At 44.8% G+C, this 22,513-nt stretch overlaps 1 protein-coding gene across 1 annotated transcript in view; it reads right to left on the reverse strand.

Moving 5' to 3' along the window:
- LOC142589817 (uncharacterized) overlaps nt 1-22,513 on the reverse strand; it is a 228,045-nt gene that overhangs the window by 102,416 nt on the left and 103,116 nt on the right. Inside the window, exon 8 of the mRNA XM_075701397.1 lies at nt 14,889-15,143. Coding sequence (XP_075557512.1) covers nt 14,889-15,143 — 255 coding nt within the window. The remainder of the gene's footprint in view (nt 1-14,888; nt 15,144-22,513) is intronic.

Genomic DNA, 22,513 nt, shown 5'->3' on the forward strand with positions numbered 1-22,513 from the left:
TTATTACAACTATGGCGTCAAGCGACCACATAGACCGGTAAAGTCTCGGGCTCTCGCGGGAGAGGAAAAACCGACACTCGATCTCTTAGTGTAGTGTTCTCTTTAATCCCTTTTGGAACGCTAGCCTGTGCCCGAGCGTGCCAGCCACTCATGCATCAAGTGGACACGAGCGTCTGCGTAGCTCTCATGCGACGCCGATGCTGCTGCCGCTATAGGGGTCCCCCCCCCTAGAGAGGAGGAAAATTCGACAAACGATGGAAAGTCATCGATGGAAGTGACGCGGCGTGTCTTGGTGTTGGTCTTGGGTGTCACGTACAGAGACGGCGTCTAAGGATGCAGCAGGGTTGCGTTGCATATTGGTGGAGCCGATGGCATGGGTGCTTCAATGTAGGCAGGTTTGAGGCGTTCCAGGGCAATTGTGTCCGAGCGGCCATTGACATTTACGACAAAAGTCGTCGGACGACGTTCGAGAACATGATATGGCCTGGAGTAGTGTGGCTGCAAAGGCTCCCGCATGACACAGTTGTGCACGAAAACGTGGGTAGCAGAGGTGAGTGCATTTGGTCGCATCGGTGGTCGTTTTTAGGCGTCTGCGTGTTGACTTCTTCCAAGCTTGATTATCTTTGTTTCCTGGCAGCGTAGCAACATAAGATGGCTTGTAAGATATTCCAATGTGCCGTCCTTTTCATGGTGTGGCGAGACCAACCGAGAGGTACGGCCAACGTGCTGGCCTACCCCACTCAGGAACAGCTACAGACTATGCAAAGGCAACTTATGCTTCGCCACTGTGGAACGCGCAGGCGCAATAAGCGCAGGCGTGCTGTAGCCTGCGGCGTCGAGCGACCATGTAAACCGGTAAAGTCTCGGGCTCTCGCGGGTGAGGAAAAACCGACACTCGATCTCTTAGCATAGCATTCTTTTTAATCCCTTTTGGAACGCTAGCCCGTGCCGGAGCGTGCCAGCAACTAGTGCCTCGTGTGGACGCGAGCGTCTAAGAACATTAAAGAACTTTTCAGAAATACTCTGCTGACTTCTTATGGTTTAAATGTAAAAATATTTCAGTACCATGAACATCAGAATACTGAACTTTTCATAATAACGATCATTGTTCAGTTTCCGTGTCGTATTAATGCCTCAGTACTATGAACTAATATTCTGAAATCTGGGGCTTCTTAGATTTCCGTGTATCTTTCACGGCAGCCGAAACAGTAGGCTAGCAGACGACAAGGCACAGAAAGCGGACGCCATGGCATGCGGGTTCGGAAAACCTGAGATGGTGGTAAAAAAAAAATGCGGGAAAGATTTTTTTTTTTTTTTTACCTATTACGGAGGCGACTACACTGGTTTTTACACGCGCATGCGCTGCCCAGGCAAGTGTCACCTAGCAACGAAGGCGTGTCCCTTCCTTCTTTCTGCAGCCGTACTAGCTACGCACATGGAGAAATGTCACCTCCATAATGGCGGGGATGCTACATGGTCGCACTTTGCACTTTCCGGACGGTGCTGTTTACGTGCGCTTGTGCTTTGAAATAGTTCAGGTGTATGTCTCGAGTGAGACAGTTGCGGAGTCAATGGCAAGGAATATGAAAAACAAACAACCAACAGGAAACATTGTACATTGGAGGCGACATGGAGCTTCCTCTTTGTCAGTAGTTTTTTCAGCGTCAGTATCTGCTTTGCGCAAGTCACTCTTATTATATGGTGCTCTGGCAGTGCGTGGCAGCGGAATCTATGGAAAAGAGCAACAGCACAGGCCAAGAGCCAACCGCGACATTTTCGTGGATAGCTCAAATGGTGACATGAACTGATGAGTTGATGGGCGAAGTGGTTAATTTTGGGGCTTGAACAATGAACAAACTTTGGGGCAAATTTTGTCTAGATGTTGTAAACACATCGTACTTTGCTGCAGCGATGCGTGCATGTGACAGTGCACTACACGCAACTATCTCTGGCTTCTCTCTTTTTGTGTAAAAATTCACTGTTTCTTAAGGAATGAATATACTAGCAGCAAGATTTTAGACCAGCATGCCACGCAATGCCCAATGATAAGCTTTCGGATCAACAATGCACGAGGCTCATTACTGCCCACTGCTGTTAGCCAAGTGCCAAACAAGTGCTGGGGGTGCTGCTAGGCCTAACCAGCTTAGCTGCAAAACTGAGCACCCGGCACTTCAAAAAGAACCACGGACAATTGCAAAATTCACTGTTCTGATAACGTTTTATTCCTCATCGCATTATTTGCACAAAAAAGGAAGATAGGCTGCTATTCATGGAATATGAAAGCGCGTGGTGCAGTCGACCCGTATCGCATGCAGTACAGCGGCTGTCAGACTTCCGGACTGAACACGTTGTCTAATTATTCATTTCAAAGAAAAAAAATATTCCAGCAACATATTTCTCCCAGCATTAAACTGGAAAATGGGATCTATCTGAATTGCTCTGAACATATTTTTCAAATGTTTATGCGAGCTTCGTTCTGTATCATGATCAATGTGAACACTCATGAGTAATTCCAGACCAGTTCGAACTACTACTGTTCACCCACAGGAAAGCACCAACATTAGTTATCAGGAATGGAAGTAGCCTGCGGATTTAAGGCAGCCTTGGAAGAAGCAATATCCTTACTTTGGAAAAGTAATTTCCAATTTTGAAAAGAGAAACTGGGTTTTCGAGTAGCTTGGTAAAGCTCAATGCGGGTAAAATACAGCTTAACCTCGATATAACGTGGTTGATAAAATTGCCAATTTGCATGGTTATAACTAAATTTTGCTATATTTAAATTTTCCCTTTTATGCAAATAAGAATAGTTGCCAATAGATTTTTCTTACACGTAAGGGGCCTGCAAAATTTTCCAAATTATCAGGTAATTGGAAAAAGCAAATTTTAATGAAAAAAAAAATGGTTTTGTTGAATTTGAGAGCTGGCAACGAAAGATAGGGTTTCCTGCCATGTTTATGACATCTTCACATCGGCAGTGTGAAGCAAAGCCAGACATGCTACGCCATCTCGAAACACCCACTTTATGCAGATGCAAATGATTACCTCTAAAACAGGGTACCTGGGCAGTGTATGCACTTAGCCGCACTGACAGCCATGCAAAGCAATGGCAACACTAAGAAAGGAAACACGTGGCAAGCTGCCCTCTCCCCAGCACATGCATGATTGCATTGCTGCAAGCTTGTTTCCCCATCTTCTCATCACACCCTAGTATGCTTTAACTCGCACACAAAGCATACAGCATACGGCGCATGATTAGATCTTATTACACTTGGACTTCATAAGAAACATGACGGTGCTCTACTTCGACAGTTGCTCTTGGGCTGCTTGAGAGGTGCGTTCGCAAGTAGCTGCTTATAATCCAACTAATTGACCATCTGTGTCCGCAGAAGTTAGAATTTATTGTCTGGGTATCCCTTCGCAGCTGCAGTAAAATTTTGTTATATTGAAATAGGACATAACCATAGTTTGTTATATTAAGGTTCTAAATAAATGGTGCTCTAGGGACAAGAGGTTAAAAAAAGTTTATTAAATACTTCGTTATATCAATAATTTTGTTATATTAAAGTTTGTTATGTCGAGGTTTACCTGTATGTGCAAAAATGAGAAAAGCACAAACCGTCTATAGCGCACTGTTTTGGAATGGCATCGAGCAATACTCTTTTAAAAATCTGTATTGGGCCTTCTTTCAAGATGTGAAAGCCTACAAGAAGCCGAGCACCAGGCCAAGAAACATCGCTGCCCATTAGGGGGAAAAAAAAAGAATGGTGGGTTTCCATCGGCATCGAGATTTGGACTCGGTACCTCCTGCATACAAAGCAAGTGCTCAACTGCTAGGACATCGCTGCGGTAGACAATCATTCTCAAAGGGTCACCGCTAGATGCCTGCTTGTTTATTGCTCACAAGTGTGCAATTACACCTGTTCAGTCGGGCACTTGTGTACACAAACAATGCCACCATATACGAACCTGCAGCCATGCGGCCGTTTCTTTTCTTGAGACTCGTGAAAAGCAATTGCCTTTCGTTGGCGATGGGACAAAGGATTACTGCAAGTTTCCGACTCGTTTTGATTTTTCTGACAGGCACACAACCATAGAGTTTTCTTGTGTGTGCTAACATACACAGTTCGATTATGCTATGGGCTTATGCACTGGTTTCTCTGCTGCTAGTGAGTTGTGTGGCGATTTCTGCGATCTAGACTGTGCCCAAGTGCCAAATCGGAATATATCTATTTCAGTGTATCTACTTTTTATTTTTATTATAAGTATTTATGGAAGCCTATCTGTATTCATGAATAAACTGTGCATGCTTACCTATAGACAAGATCGGCACCACCGAGTGGTGCTGCAGCGCTGGCATGAGAGCGCCGAATGCGGAGCAACATTCAACTAACAGGTGCACGCATCTCCTATCTCTCGTTCACACCGCCTTGATTGTCTCTTGCACTGCGTGTGTTTGGGCACGTTTCGTGCCGCACATGGTGTGTGCCTACATGTGTGTGCATGGACGTTTTATTCAAAGGATGATGTACATGCTTCTATTTGCCTTTAAGAAGATTGGTACCCTTGATGATTATTTTCATGGCTGCAATAGTGCGAAAGGGCAGCGTCTGCTTAGCCATGTAAGGGACACCGAGCAGGAAACGGCATCGCGCCGGAAAAATCGTCGGCGCATACTATGCATGTTAGCTCAACTCATTTTTGCAGTTTCCCACAAAATGTTTGCTACAAATCCGTGTTGTCTTTGATGGTAACAACGGACTTCCATCGACACTGTGTGGAAATAAACAAAACATATCGCCGCATAGCACAAGTACGACATGCGCACACAAATTTAACTAGTATGTCCCCTATACAATACAGAATAGAGGCAGCAATGTAAATAGCTTGGCAATTTTTGGCATCTACTATTCATTATTCACACACACCTAGTAAAAACAGAGTATAAAATAGTTTTTAGAGGAATCCAAAGCATCAATATTGGCAACAAGTGTTGTTCAACATATCCATAATACAGTGAAACGTCGTTATTATGAATACCACATTAAGGAACTTTTAAGAAATCCCCTGGTGACTCTTTATAGTTTCAAGGTAACAAAATATTTCAGTACTACGAATTTCAGAATACCAACCTTTTTATAATAAGGATCGTCATTCAGTTTCCACGTCATTTTAAGAATGCCTCAGTGCTATTAATTATTATTCTGAAATCTGGGTACTCTTAGATTTTCACATATCCTTCACAGCAGCTGGAACAGTAGGCTAGCAGACAAGGCTCAGAAAGGGGAAGCTACAGCGTATGGGTTAGGAAAACCCAAGATGGCATAGGAGGTGAAAAATGGCTACCAGCACTCCAGAAAAATTTTCTGGAGTGCTGATGGCAAGACCAAAGATTATGCTGGCGATGTCTCAGGACAAAGATATTGCTATTTCTGCTTGACTTGGTGGCCAAATAAGCACACGATTGTACAGTCCGAGTACGAATTATCGCACAATGTGCAGTAAGGTGTCAGAAATTTAGGTCGCCCTTATATATTAGGTCTGTGAGGACCTTCAGTCCCACAGGAGTGCCAACCACCGCGGGTTCGAGCTTAGCAAGCCACAGTGGCACATCCGCCGTCACATGCTGGGTGCCAGTATGGGGAACTTGTGTCTCGCAGGAGCACCGACCACTGCAGGTTCAAGCTTAGCGAGCTACAGGGCCATGGCCAACATTGCCTTTTGTACTCTAGCCACGACTGCAGATGCGCTTAAGCTGCTAAAGGAGGCACCGAATGTTGCACACACAAGAGAACACCGTAGTGCCCTGAGTTAGCGGAAACTGCCTAGTGTCTCCAGTGGCACCCAACACTGCACAAGTACCCGGTCGCGGGCGAGTGCATGAATCACAGAGCTTCCACGCCAAGGGCGAAAATACAGAAAGGGGTGCTGCTGGCAAGTGGCTGCGAGAGCAAAGGCTTCCTATGACACGCCGCTAGGAACGTCTTGGCGGCTATGCTGCTTGCTCAAGTCCAATGCACAAAGGTGCCAGTAGACGAGTGGAAAGCATGCACATACCCAGTGCTGTCCCAGAGAGAATCTCACCCCCACTCAAGATGCAGAGAGCAGCCAGCCGCTGTTAGCGACGCTAGTGGAGCACCACCATCGACAATCGTCACGAGTGAAAAAGGGAGAGGTGCAGGGATGACAGAACAGGTCAATGCCTGCGCAAAGGTGCCGAGGCATACCTCTATCCCCATAAGTCTGTTGGCTAGTGGCACTGCTGTGGGGCTGTCCAAGCATGTCCAAATTACTGGTGTCACAATATTTGGTCATTGACTATACAGGAAAGCCTGAGGTAGACCTGAGGTGGAACGTGCTAGCCAGCTACAATAATCTCTGAAGGAAATTGCTTTACCGTAACCAGTTCTTAGCCGGCCATTATGCATATTTCTGGCAGCCGCTCTTTAAAGAAAGCGTTGACCGGACCGCCCCACAAAGAGAATCAGCTGGAGATGGTCATGGCATCGTTCACTGGTCTGTCTTGTATATCAGTGAGATACATGTTATAAAACAAAAGCTCAATACAGCAGAATATAGATTATGCAAATCTCTCAAAATGGTGCAGAAATTTGTATCACCCGAAACTTGAACCACCCAAGAACATCTTAAAATAAGAAAAATTAAGAGCGACCAGGCAATGAAATGGTCAACTTGCTCAAAATTTGCTATTTCTGAAATCCTATGAACTTCCTTTATCTCATGGCAAAGTATTTAGAAACAATATACAGGATAATTCTAGAAAAGTGCACTTCTTTAGAATGTGTTCTTCGAAATCAGAAATTGGGATTTGGAAAGAGTTAGCGCACCGCTGTTCATGCGGCTCTCCGGTGATGCAGCGCCACCATCTTGGTATCACTGTAATGACGACAGATTGAAGATTCAAACAGCCACAGCACTATGTTTCTCCATGCAGAAATAAAAGCAACAAAAGCTAGCGTGAAAAGGAAAAACTAGTGTCTTGATTCACTGCAGTCATGCGCCTTGCAGGGAGCACTTCTACTGGCTGATGCAAACTCTAATCGCTGGAGCACGCTTCGTGCACATTTTTGCAAAAACGAGCTGCTCACTTTGAGTGTTCCAAGGCCGACAATTCATAATCAGTCTGGTTATCTCGAGTTCCTTTCGTTGCGGCATCCTAGCTGCTGCCTCATGTGATAAACACATGATTAGCACAAGATAAGCAAATTTGTTTGCTTTTCTTTGCGGTGGCAAAGTTACTTCGTATCTTGCAATATGATGGGTGCAAAGGTAGAAATTTCCTATTGTAAAAGGGAGCCAAAGACCACGGAAGACATGAAATGCACAGATAGAGCTACCCATGAAAGTGAATGCCGCCAATTTTGCCGACGTGCCTTGTGTGTGATTGCCTGCTCCTTATAAAGTTGCAAGGTGTTTAAAATGGCTGACAAGTTCCATTATATTGCAAAAAAAGCAAAAGCTTTTTTCTTCTTCTTTTCAAGGGCGGGAGTTAAGCTGCAGTGATGTAGGCCACCCTGGCAACAGGAATTTGACCAGGACCTTCTCGCCAGGGATCACGCAACAGCTCAATTGTTCGTTTCATCTGCCACAACCCGGAAGGCGGTTCACAACAGTAGAAATTTAGCCTGTTGAAAGCACATGCACTTGGGCCAGGATGTGCGAAAAATTTGTATCACCCTGAAATTCATATCAGGCATCATCATATCACCGAGATTCTACAATATTCAGTGTTTCATTAATTTAGAAAACTAATTTGGAACCCCCTTATAGCTTTGGCAAACTTGGACATCACATGCTTGTTAATACAAAGTGTTTAGCCATGCACTGGTTAATTCGGAGTAGCCTCAAAATGCAGCGAGTGCTGCAGGGGCCATATAGAACAGTCCACTTGTAATGATACCGCATGTAACGATATATCGGTTGTACCGATGAGTGGACTAATCATCAGTGAACATAAGTATCAACTTATGTGTTAGGGCTAGGAGAAAAAAAAATACATATATTGGATATAACAATAGAAATTTATCCTTTTCTGTGGCACTTTTTATGTAGAATAATCGTAAAATTTGCGTTGCTAAGTTCCCATAAACAAAGATGGGGTGCAAAGTTTGTTTACACAAGTTTGTATCTACGTGAGCCGTTACCACAAAGCGCATTTCACCCGGGTGGCCATTGCAAAAGCCCAGGAGAGCATCGCAAGTTGGTGCGGCATGCCAACAGATGACGCCAGCTGCTCCACATTTGTGTTACTGGCAAACGTCCAGAAAAAAAAAAAAAAAAAAAGGAGAGAGAGAGAAGCGAGAAGCGAACGGCACCTGTGCTCCCTTTTTAAAATCTTCCTCATACTCTCAGGGAGCATGGAAAAGCGCTGCAGAAGCAACAGTAGGCATTCTATCAAAGCGTAAAGCTGTTGCTTGAGACGAAGCCGTAAATTTTGTAAGACCCAAAGTAAGCGCTCATTCAGTCAATGATATCGAAAATTCTGAAAACTGGGAGCACCACAATCATGAAGGCTAGAACTAGTGGCCATACCGATCAACGAAAAAAGAAGGCTTTGTGCATCAGGGCGAAATAAAGCCCCTGAATCTCCCAAAGTAGTGCCATTCGCTTCCCTCCTCCTCCGCTCGGCGCGGCCTCGATGGTGGCGCCGCCGGTGGTGGGCCTTCCGTAGCAGACGATGGCTAACACGCTACGGGAGGAAATCCGCACAAAAGTTTGTTCGAGCCCTGCGGAGCAGTTTTTTCAATCGAGATCTTTCTTCGTCAGTTGGTAACTGGCCTTTAGAATTTCGTGTTGGGATTGCGGAAGAAATAGAGAAAAGGACCATTATTCAAGGCGTATTTAAGCCGTAAAGCGCGCGACGTTGAGAGTTTGTGTTGCTGAAACACGACGCAAGCTCGCGGTGTACTTAAACACGCGCGTAATTACCAAAGTTTCAGGTGTTGACAGCGTAAAAGTATGTGTACGTGGTTTCGTAGGTTCATTTACGTACCTGCAGGATACTTTTGTTCGGCCGGTGCGTGAGAGATTGCTGACCGCACACAGCCGGGATGGCTGTGTGCGGCCGTGTGAACAAGTACTGCTTCAGGAGGGCACATGTAATGGCTAACGAAGGCCTCTGAAGAGCTAGTGACATTACAATAATGCAGGCGTCGCAGGGAGTGTTCACATGCAAAATTGGCTGTCCGCGATCTTATACCCCCTTGGCATGCACAGGCAACGGCGAGCCCCATCCAGCCCTGCTTCTAGCTTTGGTGTTCCCGTTGCCGCTTTGGTGCCCTGGAGGCGCCGTCAATAATACGAAATAATGACAAGGTGTTACAACTAGTAAATAAAACTTATTGAAGAAATACAATCGCGCCGAGGCGCCAACTTCTAAAGCAGCGCTAGCACGCCCGCGCGAGTATTATAAAAAGCCATCGAGGAATTTACCGGCCCACGTACGACTCTACGATCAAAGTGCACGTTAAACATCCCCAGGCAAACTAGATAGCAAGTTATCCGGAGCCATCCACTACGACCTGCATCCTAGCTTTAGTCGCTTCGGAACGTTAGAAACGTTAATCACCACAAACCAAATCAATACATGCGAGCGTACATTCGAAGCTAAAATTAGACTGCATCGTAAGTCATACTGAGCCTTGCAAAAGCGTCGATAATGTGCTAACTTCTGGTGGAGCTCAAAACACACCCTGAATAAAGTCGCTTTTATGTCACAGGCCAGCTGCAGATGCGTGCATTTCACCGCAAGACGAAACTACATGAAAGAAAGAGAGCACATTCCACACACAAAAAAAAGTCAAGCAACGCGCTAAAAATCACGCAGAGCATGAACACACACTTTTTCGAAGCGGAAGGCGTGAACTAGCCTCGAAATCAGAGGTTGTGAGTAGCTGTGGCCCTTACTCACTAAGCCGTGCGTTCTTTGCCACTTCCTCGAAGTCAGCCCGCCTGATCGTGCGAATACACACTTCTTTTTGCGTTGCGCCCGCCGGACGGCAAAGCAAAAAGCTTTTTGCCCTCGCTGTGTCTGTTGCGGCAGCCGAAGGCGCAGCAGCATTGCATCGCAATTAAGTTCTCGGCCCTACACATTATATTACGCTAACGCACTCCGTCAGTCCGCCTGCCGTACTTTCGTCGCGCAGGCCCAACAATGGAGGTCGGCACGCGCTGGAAAGAAAAAAATATACAAAAGCGCGGCGACTGCTCCGCGCTGGAAAGAAAACATATACAAAAGCGCGGCGCCTGCTTCCACGTGACACAGATTGGCCAATGGGGGAGCGGAGGAGGCCGGGGCGACAGGCGTGGAGGAGGACGCGCCAGGGTGAGCGGGGTGGCGGAAAGATCTAAGAATGGCGCTACTTTTGAAAAATTGAGGGGCTTTAGGGCGAAACCCCTCACGGGTGAATCCAGCATGGTGAAAGTTGCTGACACAACCGAACTCTGGGAGCAAGTCGCTATTAATGATGAAATAGGTGGTGCTTCGATGGAGGACTTTCTGAATGCGGATAGTCCTGCCTCGTTCTGTGAAGATATCTCCGACACGGCGATCTGTCGCGACAGACAGTAACTTCGTGCAATGAAAGCGATGACAGAAGCAGCAGTTACTACAAGATATACAATTGCTAGTCTTTGACACCAACCCCAATGTTAACACGAAGTGCACTGTTGTCGATCGAGTCACTCATTGATTTCATGCAAGCTAAATTATAGCCACCAGTGCTCGCGCAGATTCTGGACGTGATGCACACTGTGATTGTGAACATGAAACTTCCGCGAAAGCAAGCGCAGATTTCTGACCATTTCAGTGTGCTTAACACTTGACACAATGTTAAGAGGTATAAATAAACATTTCATTTTTCGCAGCCTACTTTCTAATATGTCAATTTTTTATCGCAAGTGGCAAATGTGGTTTCAGAGCTACAAAGGTATCTTCAGCAGCTTTTTTTACGCCAGTCCAGATATAGTGATGATCAGTTATAACAATAGGATTTTTCATTTTTCTTGATATTATAATAACTCAACTGCACTGTACAACATAAAATTTGACATTTTGACATTATTTTGACATTTTGACATTATTTTGACATTTTTGACATTATTTTGACATTGAATAGCATTGCCTACTTTGACAGGTTTTTCTTATCTAATTGGCAGACAAGAGGCAAGAAGTGGGCACTAGTGGAGAGGGTTTCGGTAAGGCCAAGCTAGCGCAGTGAAAAGAGATAACCAGATGGATTGAAGAAGTGTGCTTGTCTGGGCTCGATACATCATTGGAACAGGAACAAACAGCGCTTAGACGGGACAAAGTGAGGACGAAAGAAAAGTCACTGAACTAACAACCACTGGTTTATTGTGGGGAATGCAATATATACAAAACATAGGCTCAGTGCAGAAGACCAACAAAAACATGGTATCGGCACTGGGATGGGAATGAAATCATCACATCCCGTGCATCGACATAGCAAGCTGTCATGTTTTTAAAATAGTTAATCTCACAGCTATGCAGGGAACCCGAGGGTACACTGAGGCAGGAGTTTCCATGTGACTGGATCCAAAACATTTTGCAAATCTTGCGTGCTCTTTGCACCTAATATAGTGCATTTTTCAAAGATAGGTTAACAGCCACATTCTTTGCAGTGCTGGGCTAAAAGATTAGGCACAAGCCCTTTCAGTGAGTATGCATGCTCTCTCAGCCGGTCATTCAAACATTGGCCTGTCTGGCCAATGTAGCAGTGTTTACAATGGAGCGGAATTTTATAAACAACTGCGTGTGTGCAGTCGATGCGAGGTGTTACACGTGTTTTTTCTCACAGATTACTTTTCTGCAGCCTACCTTGGTGACTTTGCGGCATAGCGCTATGAGCTTTCCCCTGGCGCTGAACAAAATGTGTATGCCTATTTTACCTGCAACCTTTTTTAATCTGTGCGAGACCTCATGGACATACGGCATCACAGCTTCGGTTGCATGAGGTCCTTTGTCCAGTGCGTCGCGTCCTGCCCTTCCCCTGGTCGGGATCACAAAAACCCTTTCTGAAACAGCTGTCAGCAGGGCCATAGAATACCCAGCCTGAGTGAGCCGGTGCTCTTGGTGTTTGAAGCTACTAGCCGCCCGATGGTCGCAAGAATGCGCCGGAGGTGCTCTGAGGCAGGAAACAGCAATACTTCTTTGAACTATTTTTGAGTGCGCAGATGTGAAGGGGAGAATACTCTTCTTCAAGCAGGGATTGTATACCCAACATACATGATCAATTTCAAACAATATCTCGAGGTCTAAACACGTAACACCCATAATAAACATAATTATTGGATCTCGATATTTATTATGCCGTGTATAGTTCTGTAGATAGCTCACCTCCAAGCAAATTATGCAATAAAGCTGAATTTCTTCAATTTCTGGAAAGTTAATTACTCTGCAAGAAAACTGGATGTATATTTAAAACTAGCGCATTTAAATACATAAACTCACCAAGTTTCATCAAAATCGATTGAGAATAAAAAAAAAAAATTTTTAAGACGCAGGGTCCCCCCTTAGCTAGATATGAAACTTTACATTCTTGGCTTGCGTTCCCATGGCGGCAAGAGCCTGATTTTGTGTGATGTGGCTGGGCAGAAAATAGTTTAGCCTGAGTGCAAATCTTAGTGATGATTACAGGTGCCATTGAATATTTGTGACCTAGAAGTTTCATGAAAGCAAGCAGGTCGTCTGTCGGCAGGCTACACTATTACCCGGTAACTGGACGTAGTGCACATGCGAAATAGACTTGGAACGTCACATGCAGGGCATTCACCCATTACTGAATGCAGATGTACCAATAGAGTGCAAAACTGAGTGCTAAAATGAATTATGAAGCTGATGAGCTATATGGCAAGCAGACTGTACGGCTTATTCATTCAGCACAGCTTTCCTTCCTGACTGCCACATGAAATGAGTGCCAGCTCAAACCATCTCTAGCTGGTCTGTGTATACGCAAATGCGTAACACTTTTATAAAACATTCCTAATGAATTGCATAGAAAAAAAAAACGGTTCTCATTTTCTTGTGGCCTAGTTAGAATTATGCCACCAAACACACCCACACTCCAAAGACACCGACACTGAAATGGATTGCTTAGGCTTGGATTGCAGGGCTACGCGTTAGCCAATGGTTGTCTATAGCTATGTGGTTGCCAGTGAAGTCACACATTGTTAAATTTGGCAACTTCATTGAAAATTAGAGCTTTGAGGCAGGTTGGCACAAAAAGTAGCAATTGGTGCAGCACTTCTATCCCTGAGTGAGAATCACTTGGGTGGAAGGTGAAGTACTTCGTCCCCCCCACCCCCACATCGTGAGCAGCGCATGGTGACACATTGGCTGGGTGACTGTAAAACATGTGGGGATTCAGGTACGCCCTGAAGTTTTGCGTGGGGATTTTCTCTATTCTGTCCTCCCTACACGTCTTCCTCTCTATCTCTGATGGCTGTATGGGGTGCCTTTTTCCATGAACTGGTTAGCAGCAGTGGCACTTAGCCCTGCCGGCCACGGTGCTAGCGGCAGCATGACTGGCAGAGCAAGTGCGAGGGAGAACTCTCTGGGACAATGCCGAGTACATATACGTTTTTCCACTAGTCAGCCGGCTCCTTTGTTTGGGCACTGTTCGGACTTGGGCTCATCTGCAGTGCCTTGCACCTACAGTGAATGTGCACCTTGTGTTGCTCAGTTTCCAAACGAAAAACAGAAGAGTGGTGCCTAGCGCTGGCACGTGGTCATACCACGCTGGGCCAACATTGTCAGAGGCCCAAGGTACCGCAGATGAGTTCAAGTCCAAATAATGGCCAAATAAAGGGCCGAGTGGACGAAGGAAAAATGTGTACGTACCCAGTGATGGCCCAGAAAAGTCTCCCTCACGCTCGCTTTGTGGATCACACTGGTCGCACAGCCACTAGCGCTCCAGGCGGCAGTGACAAGCGCTACTGCCACAAACCAGTTTATAGAAAAAGCCACTCCTGGCAGCCGTCACGGTTCGAAAGGGAGACTTGTAGGGATGGCAGAAAATGAGAAATGCCTGCGCAAAGTCACTAGGGCGCACCTGAATCCCTACAAACTATGTCACGACTTCTGTCGCAAACCACAGATTTGTCGAGGAAGTAATGCACTTTTACTAAGGCCCGTGTGCTTCAAACTTGCATATTACATGTGATGATGGACAATTAGGGGCTCGTCTGCTCCCTGGTGTCGAAACATAATCGAGGGATGCACACTGCAGTAAAGATTATGTCAATCAATGCACGGGAATGTTCCACTGCTGTTGCACTGCAAACGTGTCACAAGCACATTGTTGCTGCGAGCCCTTATTATATATAAAAATTGTAGTTTGCAAACAGATTCTGTGGAATATGCAAATGAGGGTAAGGGATTTCTTCACGGAATTGAGACTTGACAGCTGAGATGGACTAAATTTTGCACAATAAATGCTAGCCTCCACACAGTAGCTATGGCTATGTGGTTGCCACTGAAAGTGTACATCTCACTAAATTCAGCGACGGTCCTCAAAATTTGTGCTTTTGAGCAGGGTGGTGGAGCCCAGGGAGTTAGCAGAGGATGGCACAATTGCCTCAGCGCATTCAACCCCCAAGTCATAAGTTCCCCAATATATGTATCGGTAGGGCTGCCTTTACAGCATATGGAAAATTAAAGTTTACAACTTGTTCAAAATCCAGCTACCACCTCCACATGTGTTATCAAGTTTGCTTTGAATGTGTACTTAGTTTCAGAATTGAAAATCTCACATGTCTGCAAGGTCATATTTACAACAGTAGAGGGAGAAAAGAAGCAAAAAATAAGAAAACGGGTGGGAGCACAACACTGCTCTACTTAGCAAAGCACTTACCAGTAACATGCTGTGCATCGCCCTGTGAAGCTTGCAGGACAACAGGTGAGTCCCTCCTGCCACCATCTGTGACAACTAAGAGGTCCTGGGCGCCAGCGAGAGAAAAACCAAGCACATCTAAGCCAAGAAAGTTGTTATCTGGGCCACGGATCACCCAGCGACAGTTGACACGTTGCAGAAGGTAGTCATTCAAGTTGGATGGCAGATAAAGCACATTTGCTGAATCCGATAACATCTCGATCATGCCACTGCAATCTGCAAATATGTGTATACAGGCAATGAATGAGTAAAAACTAACAACAGATGCTTCACTTTGAAACAAAACTTTCCATTATATAATGCGTCTTCAAGATAACACTCGAAAACCAACAGGTAAAGATACCTCATAGTTCGAAATAATAGTGTTTACAGTTAGGTGTAATGCAACTGCAATTGTATGAATAGCTAAACACGAAATTTTGGGGTATACTGCTCCTAAACAACACCTAGGCTAAGTGAGACATTGTGGTGGTGGGCTTTGGGTTAATTTCAATTACCTTAGGTTATTTACCATGAACCCAAGGCACAGGGCACACACACATTCTTCCATTTCACCCCTATCAGAATGTGGCTGCTGCAGCTCAGAACGTGCAACCTTGTGCAGAGCAGCTGAATGCAGCAGCCTTAGTACTAAGCTTTTGCGATGGCATCCGAACACTTGCTTTAGTTAATCTTGTACATCTGATACATGGTGTAAGCTGCAAAGCCCTATCATACCATATTATTTCCGGAGGAAGAGCCCCATTTTATTGAAGAAAGTAGAGAGGAGATAACGCTTTCTTACGGCAATGCATTACAACAGTGCCTTGTTAATTGGAACCTTTGGTTCTCAAGCAATATTGTCCATAAATTGGGTCATCCATAATAACTAATTCCGATGGAAAATAATGAACATTTATTGATTTAAAGAAGGCTGTAACTAAAGCTTGTTTCTGCTGCAATCAAAGTTAGTTTTTTCACGTTGCACTACTCACCAGAATAAAAATCTCACAAAATCTAAGAATTTAGAGTACATGATTCTGGCTGCCACTATTTAAAAAAAATCCCAGTACAGCTTCAAATGCCTTGCAGGTCATGAGATCTGTGACAGCAACCTTTATGTCAAAAGAATTCTTGACAAGCCTATGACTCTGAGAAAGTCAATACAACAGCAGAGGAGTGCAGTACGGACAGCTTGCTGACAAAGTTAGAATGTAGGAGAAAAAACTGTTCTCACTTACTTTTGCACACTAGATGTGAGTATAACAGCTGATATACATGGAATGCACAGTTTTCATCCCAGAAAGCATGCACATTTCAGAGAGCATGAATGTATCAGAGCTCTGACATGGCTGTGATTGTGGCAGAGCCACCTGTGTGAGACATCATGCCGTCAGCAATGCATACTGTTGTCAATGGCACACTGCATGCGTTTTACTGCCAGTGCGCATGGGACTTCCAGAAACTGCCCATACAGTCAAACCTGGCTACATCTAACTCACAAAAAAACACCTATCAGTTCATATAGGGCATAATTCGATATAAGCCTGCTAAAGAATTGTATGTCATAAATGCACATAACATTTATAAAATCACTTTATTGATGAAACTAGCTTAGTTTCCCATGAAATAGTCCTGTATTTTCTTCTGCTTGGGCAATTTTGCTGCCTGCAACGCATGCACTTCTCCACATTGTCTAAGGAGTAGGAGCAGCTGAGGCTGCAACCTTCCGCATTCGCGCAGAAGCGGAAGGTTGATTGGTATGAATGCACCAATCACCTCGGAGGATGTGGGCAAAGGACCGTCGTTGCTTGCCTCGTTATGCCCACTTTCACTTGTGCTCGGTAAGATGTCGACAATGTAGTCGTTGTTTTCGGGCCCTTCCATGGTCGCGACACCATCACCGGCACTCACAAACTCGTCGACCATTGATTCATCAACAGCTTCCTAAAATTCTAACAGCTCGCTCCAAACTTCAGCAAAACCGGCAATGGCTTCATCGCATTCATCAGAATTTACAGTCATGACTGAGCATGCGGAAGCCGGTACGTCTGAAGCAATTTCGGATGAACCACTTGTACACGGCCGTGCGTACGCGTTGGGCGCCACGGGCACTGGGTCACGAGTTTGGCCATTTTAGCCCTAATCTCCCCCTCATTCTTCAAGATTGTGCTCAGAGTGCTCCTTGGAATCTAGCACACTGTGGGGACATATGACTTCTCACCGTGTTCGACCCGATATATGATTTCGAGCTTCATGACGAAAGGTAAATTCTGCCGCTTCATCACAGCAACACTGCGGGAGAAGGCCCACAAGGCGCAAACACAATGCACCAGAAAAGCTGCGAAACAACCTGCACTTGTGCCATCTTGCACTGCGAAGGCACAAGAACCTCTGATTCGCTATCTGAGCAAGCGCTGTGGGCGGGCCAGGACAATTTTTTGCAGAGGGGTGTCGACGGCTCGCCCGAGGCAGCGCGGTCACGGTAGGGAGAGCGGTTGGATGGAACCGCGCCGCTAGTTTTCCCCGCCAGCTCAAGGGAAAGCCAACTTCTAGGGCACTTTTCTGCCGCTTGAAGTTCGATATATCGGGAGTCACTGCTATTTTTGTTCGATGTAAGCGCAATTTTTGCTATATATACTCGTAACAATACCGTGTTCAGAAATTGTTCAATATATAGAATAATTCTATGTAAACGGGTTCGATATAGTAAGGTACAACTGTACCAACCATGTCTGCACTAACAAATTGAAACACATGGTCCTATACAGTCTTTGTGCTTTTCCACACTCCATTGTCCAGCCAGCCAGTTTTCCATACTAATGAGGTGCCAATGAACTGGAAAAGTTTGGTTGCTGCAAAAAATTTATTATTTCCAATCATCCGTATTAATGAGGGTCATAATAACAAGGCCTAACTATACTTATAGTAGCAGATATCAAATTATGTGCGACAGGCACCCGTGTACTAATTATGTAGCTTCAATTATTAACCATTAATTAGTCACTTTAGTGCACATGTTGCAATGTGTAATTGAATTTGTTCAGTGCTCAAAGCATGTTCTCATAAGTTTGATCAAGTGAATTAAACATATACTGAAAAAAAATTATTTCCCTAACTTGCACTCCCATACCAATTTGTTAACTCTCACATTAAGACAAATAGAGTATGTAAGCATGTCGTCTACAATTTTGTAAACCTGTTCTTCTATGAAAACTAAACTAAAAGCCATGTCAAAGACATGTCATTAGCTTTGTGGAGAACTTCCTGGACTGTCAGATCAACTGAGACTATCTGAAGGCACTGTTGCTAAAATAAAATTTAGTTGCTTTTTTTTTAGTTTCACATGGTCACAACCCAAATGCATACATTTTCTAATATAACTATCAAATTTTATGAGCAATGGGCTCTTAACTGCAAACTGGGCAAAGTGTTCGAAATCCACCATGAATATACAAGTGGTAGCTTGGGCCTGTATCTGTTTTTCTTCTCAACGCAGCAGAAAATGGCGCAGGCTTGCAACTCATGCATTGTGCCCTTCTTCCACTGATGCAAGACAAAAGAATAGGAGAGATTGCCGTTGGGCTAGTTGGTACATATTTCTTAATTAAGAAACAGCGCCAGGAAACTTTTCCAGAAACCATATTTAAAGGGACACTAAAGGCAAATATTAAGTCAATGTGGACTGGTTAAATATAGTTCCAGAAACCTCACAGTGCTTTATATATATATATACAGTGGAACCCCGTTCATACATTTTTCACCGGACCGAGGAAAAAAAACGTAACAGCTGTAAAAACGCAACAGTGAGGAAAGCTCCGAAAATGAATGAAAAAAGTGCAGCTTCAACTATAGACAATTTATTTCCACAGAGTGCGTTTAGGACCTAAAAAAAAGTCCAGAATGGTGGCTTGCCGTTTCTTTTGCTCGCTAGAAATCACCACACGTTTCTCAATAGCCTGGAAGGCCGCACTGCTGTCAGCGTCGCTGAGAGGTGCGACGAACCTGCGGAGGAGGACCAGAGCCGCGACGGCTTCTCCAAAGCTAGGATTTGACAACTCCCAGGCATCATGTGGCTCGCGCTCCTTGTCGTCACCGCGCCACAGCAATGGCAACAGACGAAGGAATATCCGCAGGAAATTTTGCCCTCTTTGGCGTAATCATGCTAACGTGCTAACGATTGTTTAGAATTGCTGCAGAGCGCGCGCGTACGAGCAGCCCGGTTGCGCGCAGCGAGGCGTGGTTTCGCGAGAAATGTAAACAAGAGAGGAGAGCTGGCCCGACAGGTGGAGCAACGCCATGAGCAACGCCAACTTCCGGCTTCCCTTTAGCTATAGCTTCACAAAGAGTGATGTCAGGGCTTCTCCTGAGTTTCCTTTCTCTGTGAGTCAACCCGTCCAACAAACCATGCGGTGACCGTAATCACAGTGATGATAGTGAGAGCATTTTTCACAAATGGCCACCTAGTGGCAGCCTCTCGAACTGGCGTGCGGCTTCTTGCAGTCAGTTCCATAGCCAAGCCCGTTCAAAACTCGTCGAAAGCCAAAATGGCGGTTGGAGCGCGTTGCCTACTTTAGCCCAGGCGGGTTCGGGTTGCGACGCATCATGCGGGAACGTTTTCAGAGCTACTACGTAACAGCGGGGTTCCTTATACATTGGTCCTATGGAAGCTATGCCGGAACCGGATGAAAACGACGTAGCAGCCAGGAAAACGCAGCAGTGAGGAACGTAACAGCGGGGTTCTAATATATATATATATATATAAATTTTTTTGGGAGGGGGGGCCAAGAAAATACTTGAGAAAATTGTGGCTAAAGGGTACGTGTACCTCTAGTGCAGTTCAAATCACATGCCCCTGAACAGGGAGTTGCGATGTTGCGAACAATATCACCGCCATTTACTACCCTTGGCAAGAAAAACAGCACAGCAGCAGCCAGCACTACGGTTTCTTGCAGAAAACGCAAAACAACGGCAAGAAGCCAGGCCATGATAGAGCGGACAGTGTGAAAGAGGATGGGAAAGTGCACCGAATCATAAACACAATCTTCGACACTCATCGCGATGGGCTTTGTTCTCTGCTATGCTTGACATTTGTGCCAGTTTCATGAGATAACAAAACCAGCATGGAGTCAAGCAAGGATGAACCCTTTCTAGCGCCCACGTCATTGGCAAGAGTAACGCCAAACAGTTATTCTTTCTAAGAATAGAATAGAATAGAAGTAAAAAAGTAACATTTTCTTCCGTCTTATAAAACAATACAATGATCTTTTATTAGAGGTAGTTAAGTACTACCGAAAGAATTATATTGAGGAGATGTTACATCATCAGGCTAGTACTTGAATGTCCCGGTGAAGTCTAAAATTGTGTGCTGCAGTAACGTCAATTTCTCAAGTCCTGTTCTCAATAATATTGACACCTTAGATGTTTTCAGCATTACCTATTACATTAGCTTGTCTTAATATTGCAAGTGTAATGTGGTGGTATTTTACGCAAGTTTAGTGCAAACCAATCGCACTTAAGCAGATTTTGGAGCCTGCTAGCCTTGCGGGAGTAGGTAATATGCGGGGTTACATTATGGAAAATTTCGTTCAAGTGGGATTGCAGTACAGCGACATTTTGTTGTCAAGGTATGAAATGCATTGAATAACTATGGGCGTTAGCTAGGATACTGAAAATATTTTGTTGTTGCAGGGTTTTGTTATCGTGGGTTTTGACTGTATTTTAGGATGTATAGCTAAACAAACGCTAAAAAAAAAAAAGAAAGACTACGCACGGCCTAGGTAACGCTTCTTCTCCAAGCGCATAACATGTAAACGGGTTACAGCGCCATTTGGCCTGTTCCTCACAAAGTGCCACAATGGAGCAGGCACGCTCATCACACTTCCATATTCTAGTCACTGTAACAGGACATATATAATACAGATGAAACTGTGTTATAGGATGCTGCCGGACAAAACGTATGCCATGAAAGGCTACTCATACACTGGCGGCAAAAACAAGAAAGTGTGCATTACAGTACTTCTATGCAGTAAATGATGGCAGCGACCGGCACATTTCCTTTGTAATCGGAACATAAAAAAATCCGTGTTTTTTTGGGGGGGTATGTGCCCATGTGCTGCAGGCACAACGCTAAGGCATGGAAAATGCACAATTCATTCGCATAGTGGATGGGTGAGTTTGAACGTTTGACGGACCGACACAGACTGCGAGCTCTCGTCAAAGACGGAGCACGTTGTAACACAAGCAGACGACACTTGCTGTGTGCCGGAAGTGCTTAAGTGTACTGAAAAATTGTTCTTGTGCATTCTCTTTATGTTACTTTCTTTTTATAAAAACGAATGAACTAAAATTCCAACTATTACAAACATAATTTGTTTACCATAAAATTGGAAAAAATTATCGATCACGCACCCTGGTCAGCCAATCGGATAGCTCGCCCCACTGACGTCGTATGGGCAATTTCCGTCATATGGGTAGGGGCGGCTTAAAATTCCACCAAGCAGTGTGCTGCGATCGGCAGCGATGTGCATTTTTAAAACCTTATAATAAATTACACGCTTTACACACAGCGCTAAGATGTGTCAATTAATCGTCAGAAGGACCTACTCTAACGACTCGGTACGTTTGAAGAAAATCGTCAAAATCATTTCAGGGTCCCTTTAATACTATGGCCAAAGTGCTGTGCACATTGCAATTTTTTGCAAGTGGAAGTTTTCAACAGTGCGTGGCCAACAAGCAAATCTTTGCCCTGTGCAAGGTGTCAGTTAGACACATATTTTTTTGCTTTGTTTTGCTGAAGCCATAACACCTTTAGCAAAAAAAATGGGAGGGTGAAATTTCCGAAGATGACATATGAAAAGGCAGTGGTCAAGCAACGGTTCCTCGAAAGCGGCAAGCCAGTGTACAACGTCCCACCTAGCGGCATAAGTAGGTCAACTGCAGTAAACAAAATACACTATCTCACCGTCAGTATAAACAAGAAGAAAGTGGGTTAACCGAGGGGCCCGATTTTTATTAGTCATATTATAAAAAGCCAACAAATGCTGACACTAAGGACAACATAGTGGAAATTACCTGTGCTATGTATATCATAAGAAGCCAACAAACACTGACACCAAGGACAACATAGGGGAAATTACTTGTGCATAATAAATTAAACAAAGAAACGATAATGGAAATTGAAGTGGATGAAAAAACAACTTGACCAGGTGGGAACCGAACCCACAACCTTCGCATTTCGTGTGCGATGCTCTACCAGTTGAGCTACCGCGGCGCTGTTTTCCCATCCACTTTCTTGGGTATGTATATGTCCTAGTAGAACCCTGGGAGTGTTAGCCAGCGCCACCACTCACAGACCTTGGCGGTGGACGTGGAATGTCCTTTTGGCTGCAGGCATCCCGAGAACGTGATCTTTTTTCGGTGAAGGCAACCGGCCAATAAACCCACATATGCTACCTGAAGGCATCGATGGTGCCGGGTTCGAGATCCTCATTATGTAATAAACGAGAAGCCCAATTTTTAGTCATATCATACGAAGCCAACAAACACAGACACCAAGGATAACATAGGGGAAATTACTTGTGCTTAATCAATAAAACAAAGAAATG

This window comes from Dermacentor variabilis, chromosome 1, assembly GCF_050947875.1.
Source record: "Dermacentor variabilis isolate Ectoservices chromosome 1, ASM5094787v1, whole genome shotgun sequence".
Classification (NCBI taxonomy): Eukaryota; Metazoa; Arthropoda; class Arachnida; order Ixodida; family Ixodidae; genus Dermacentor; species Dermacentor variabilis.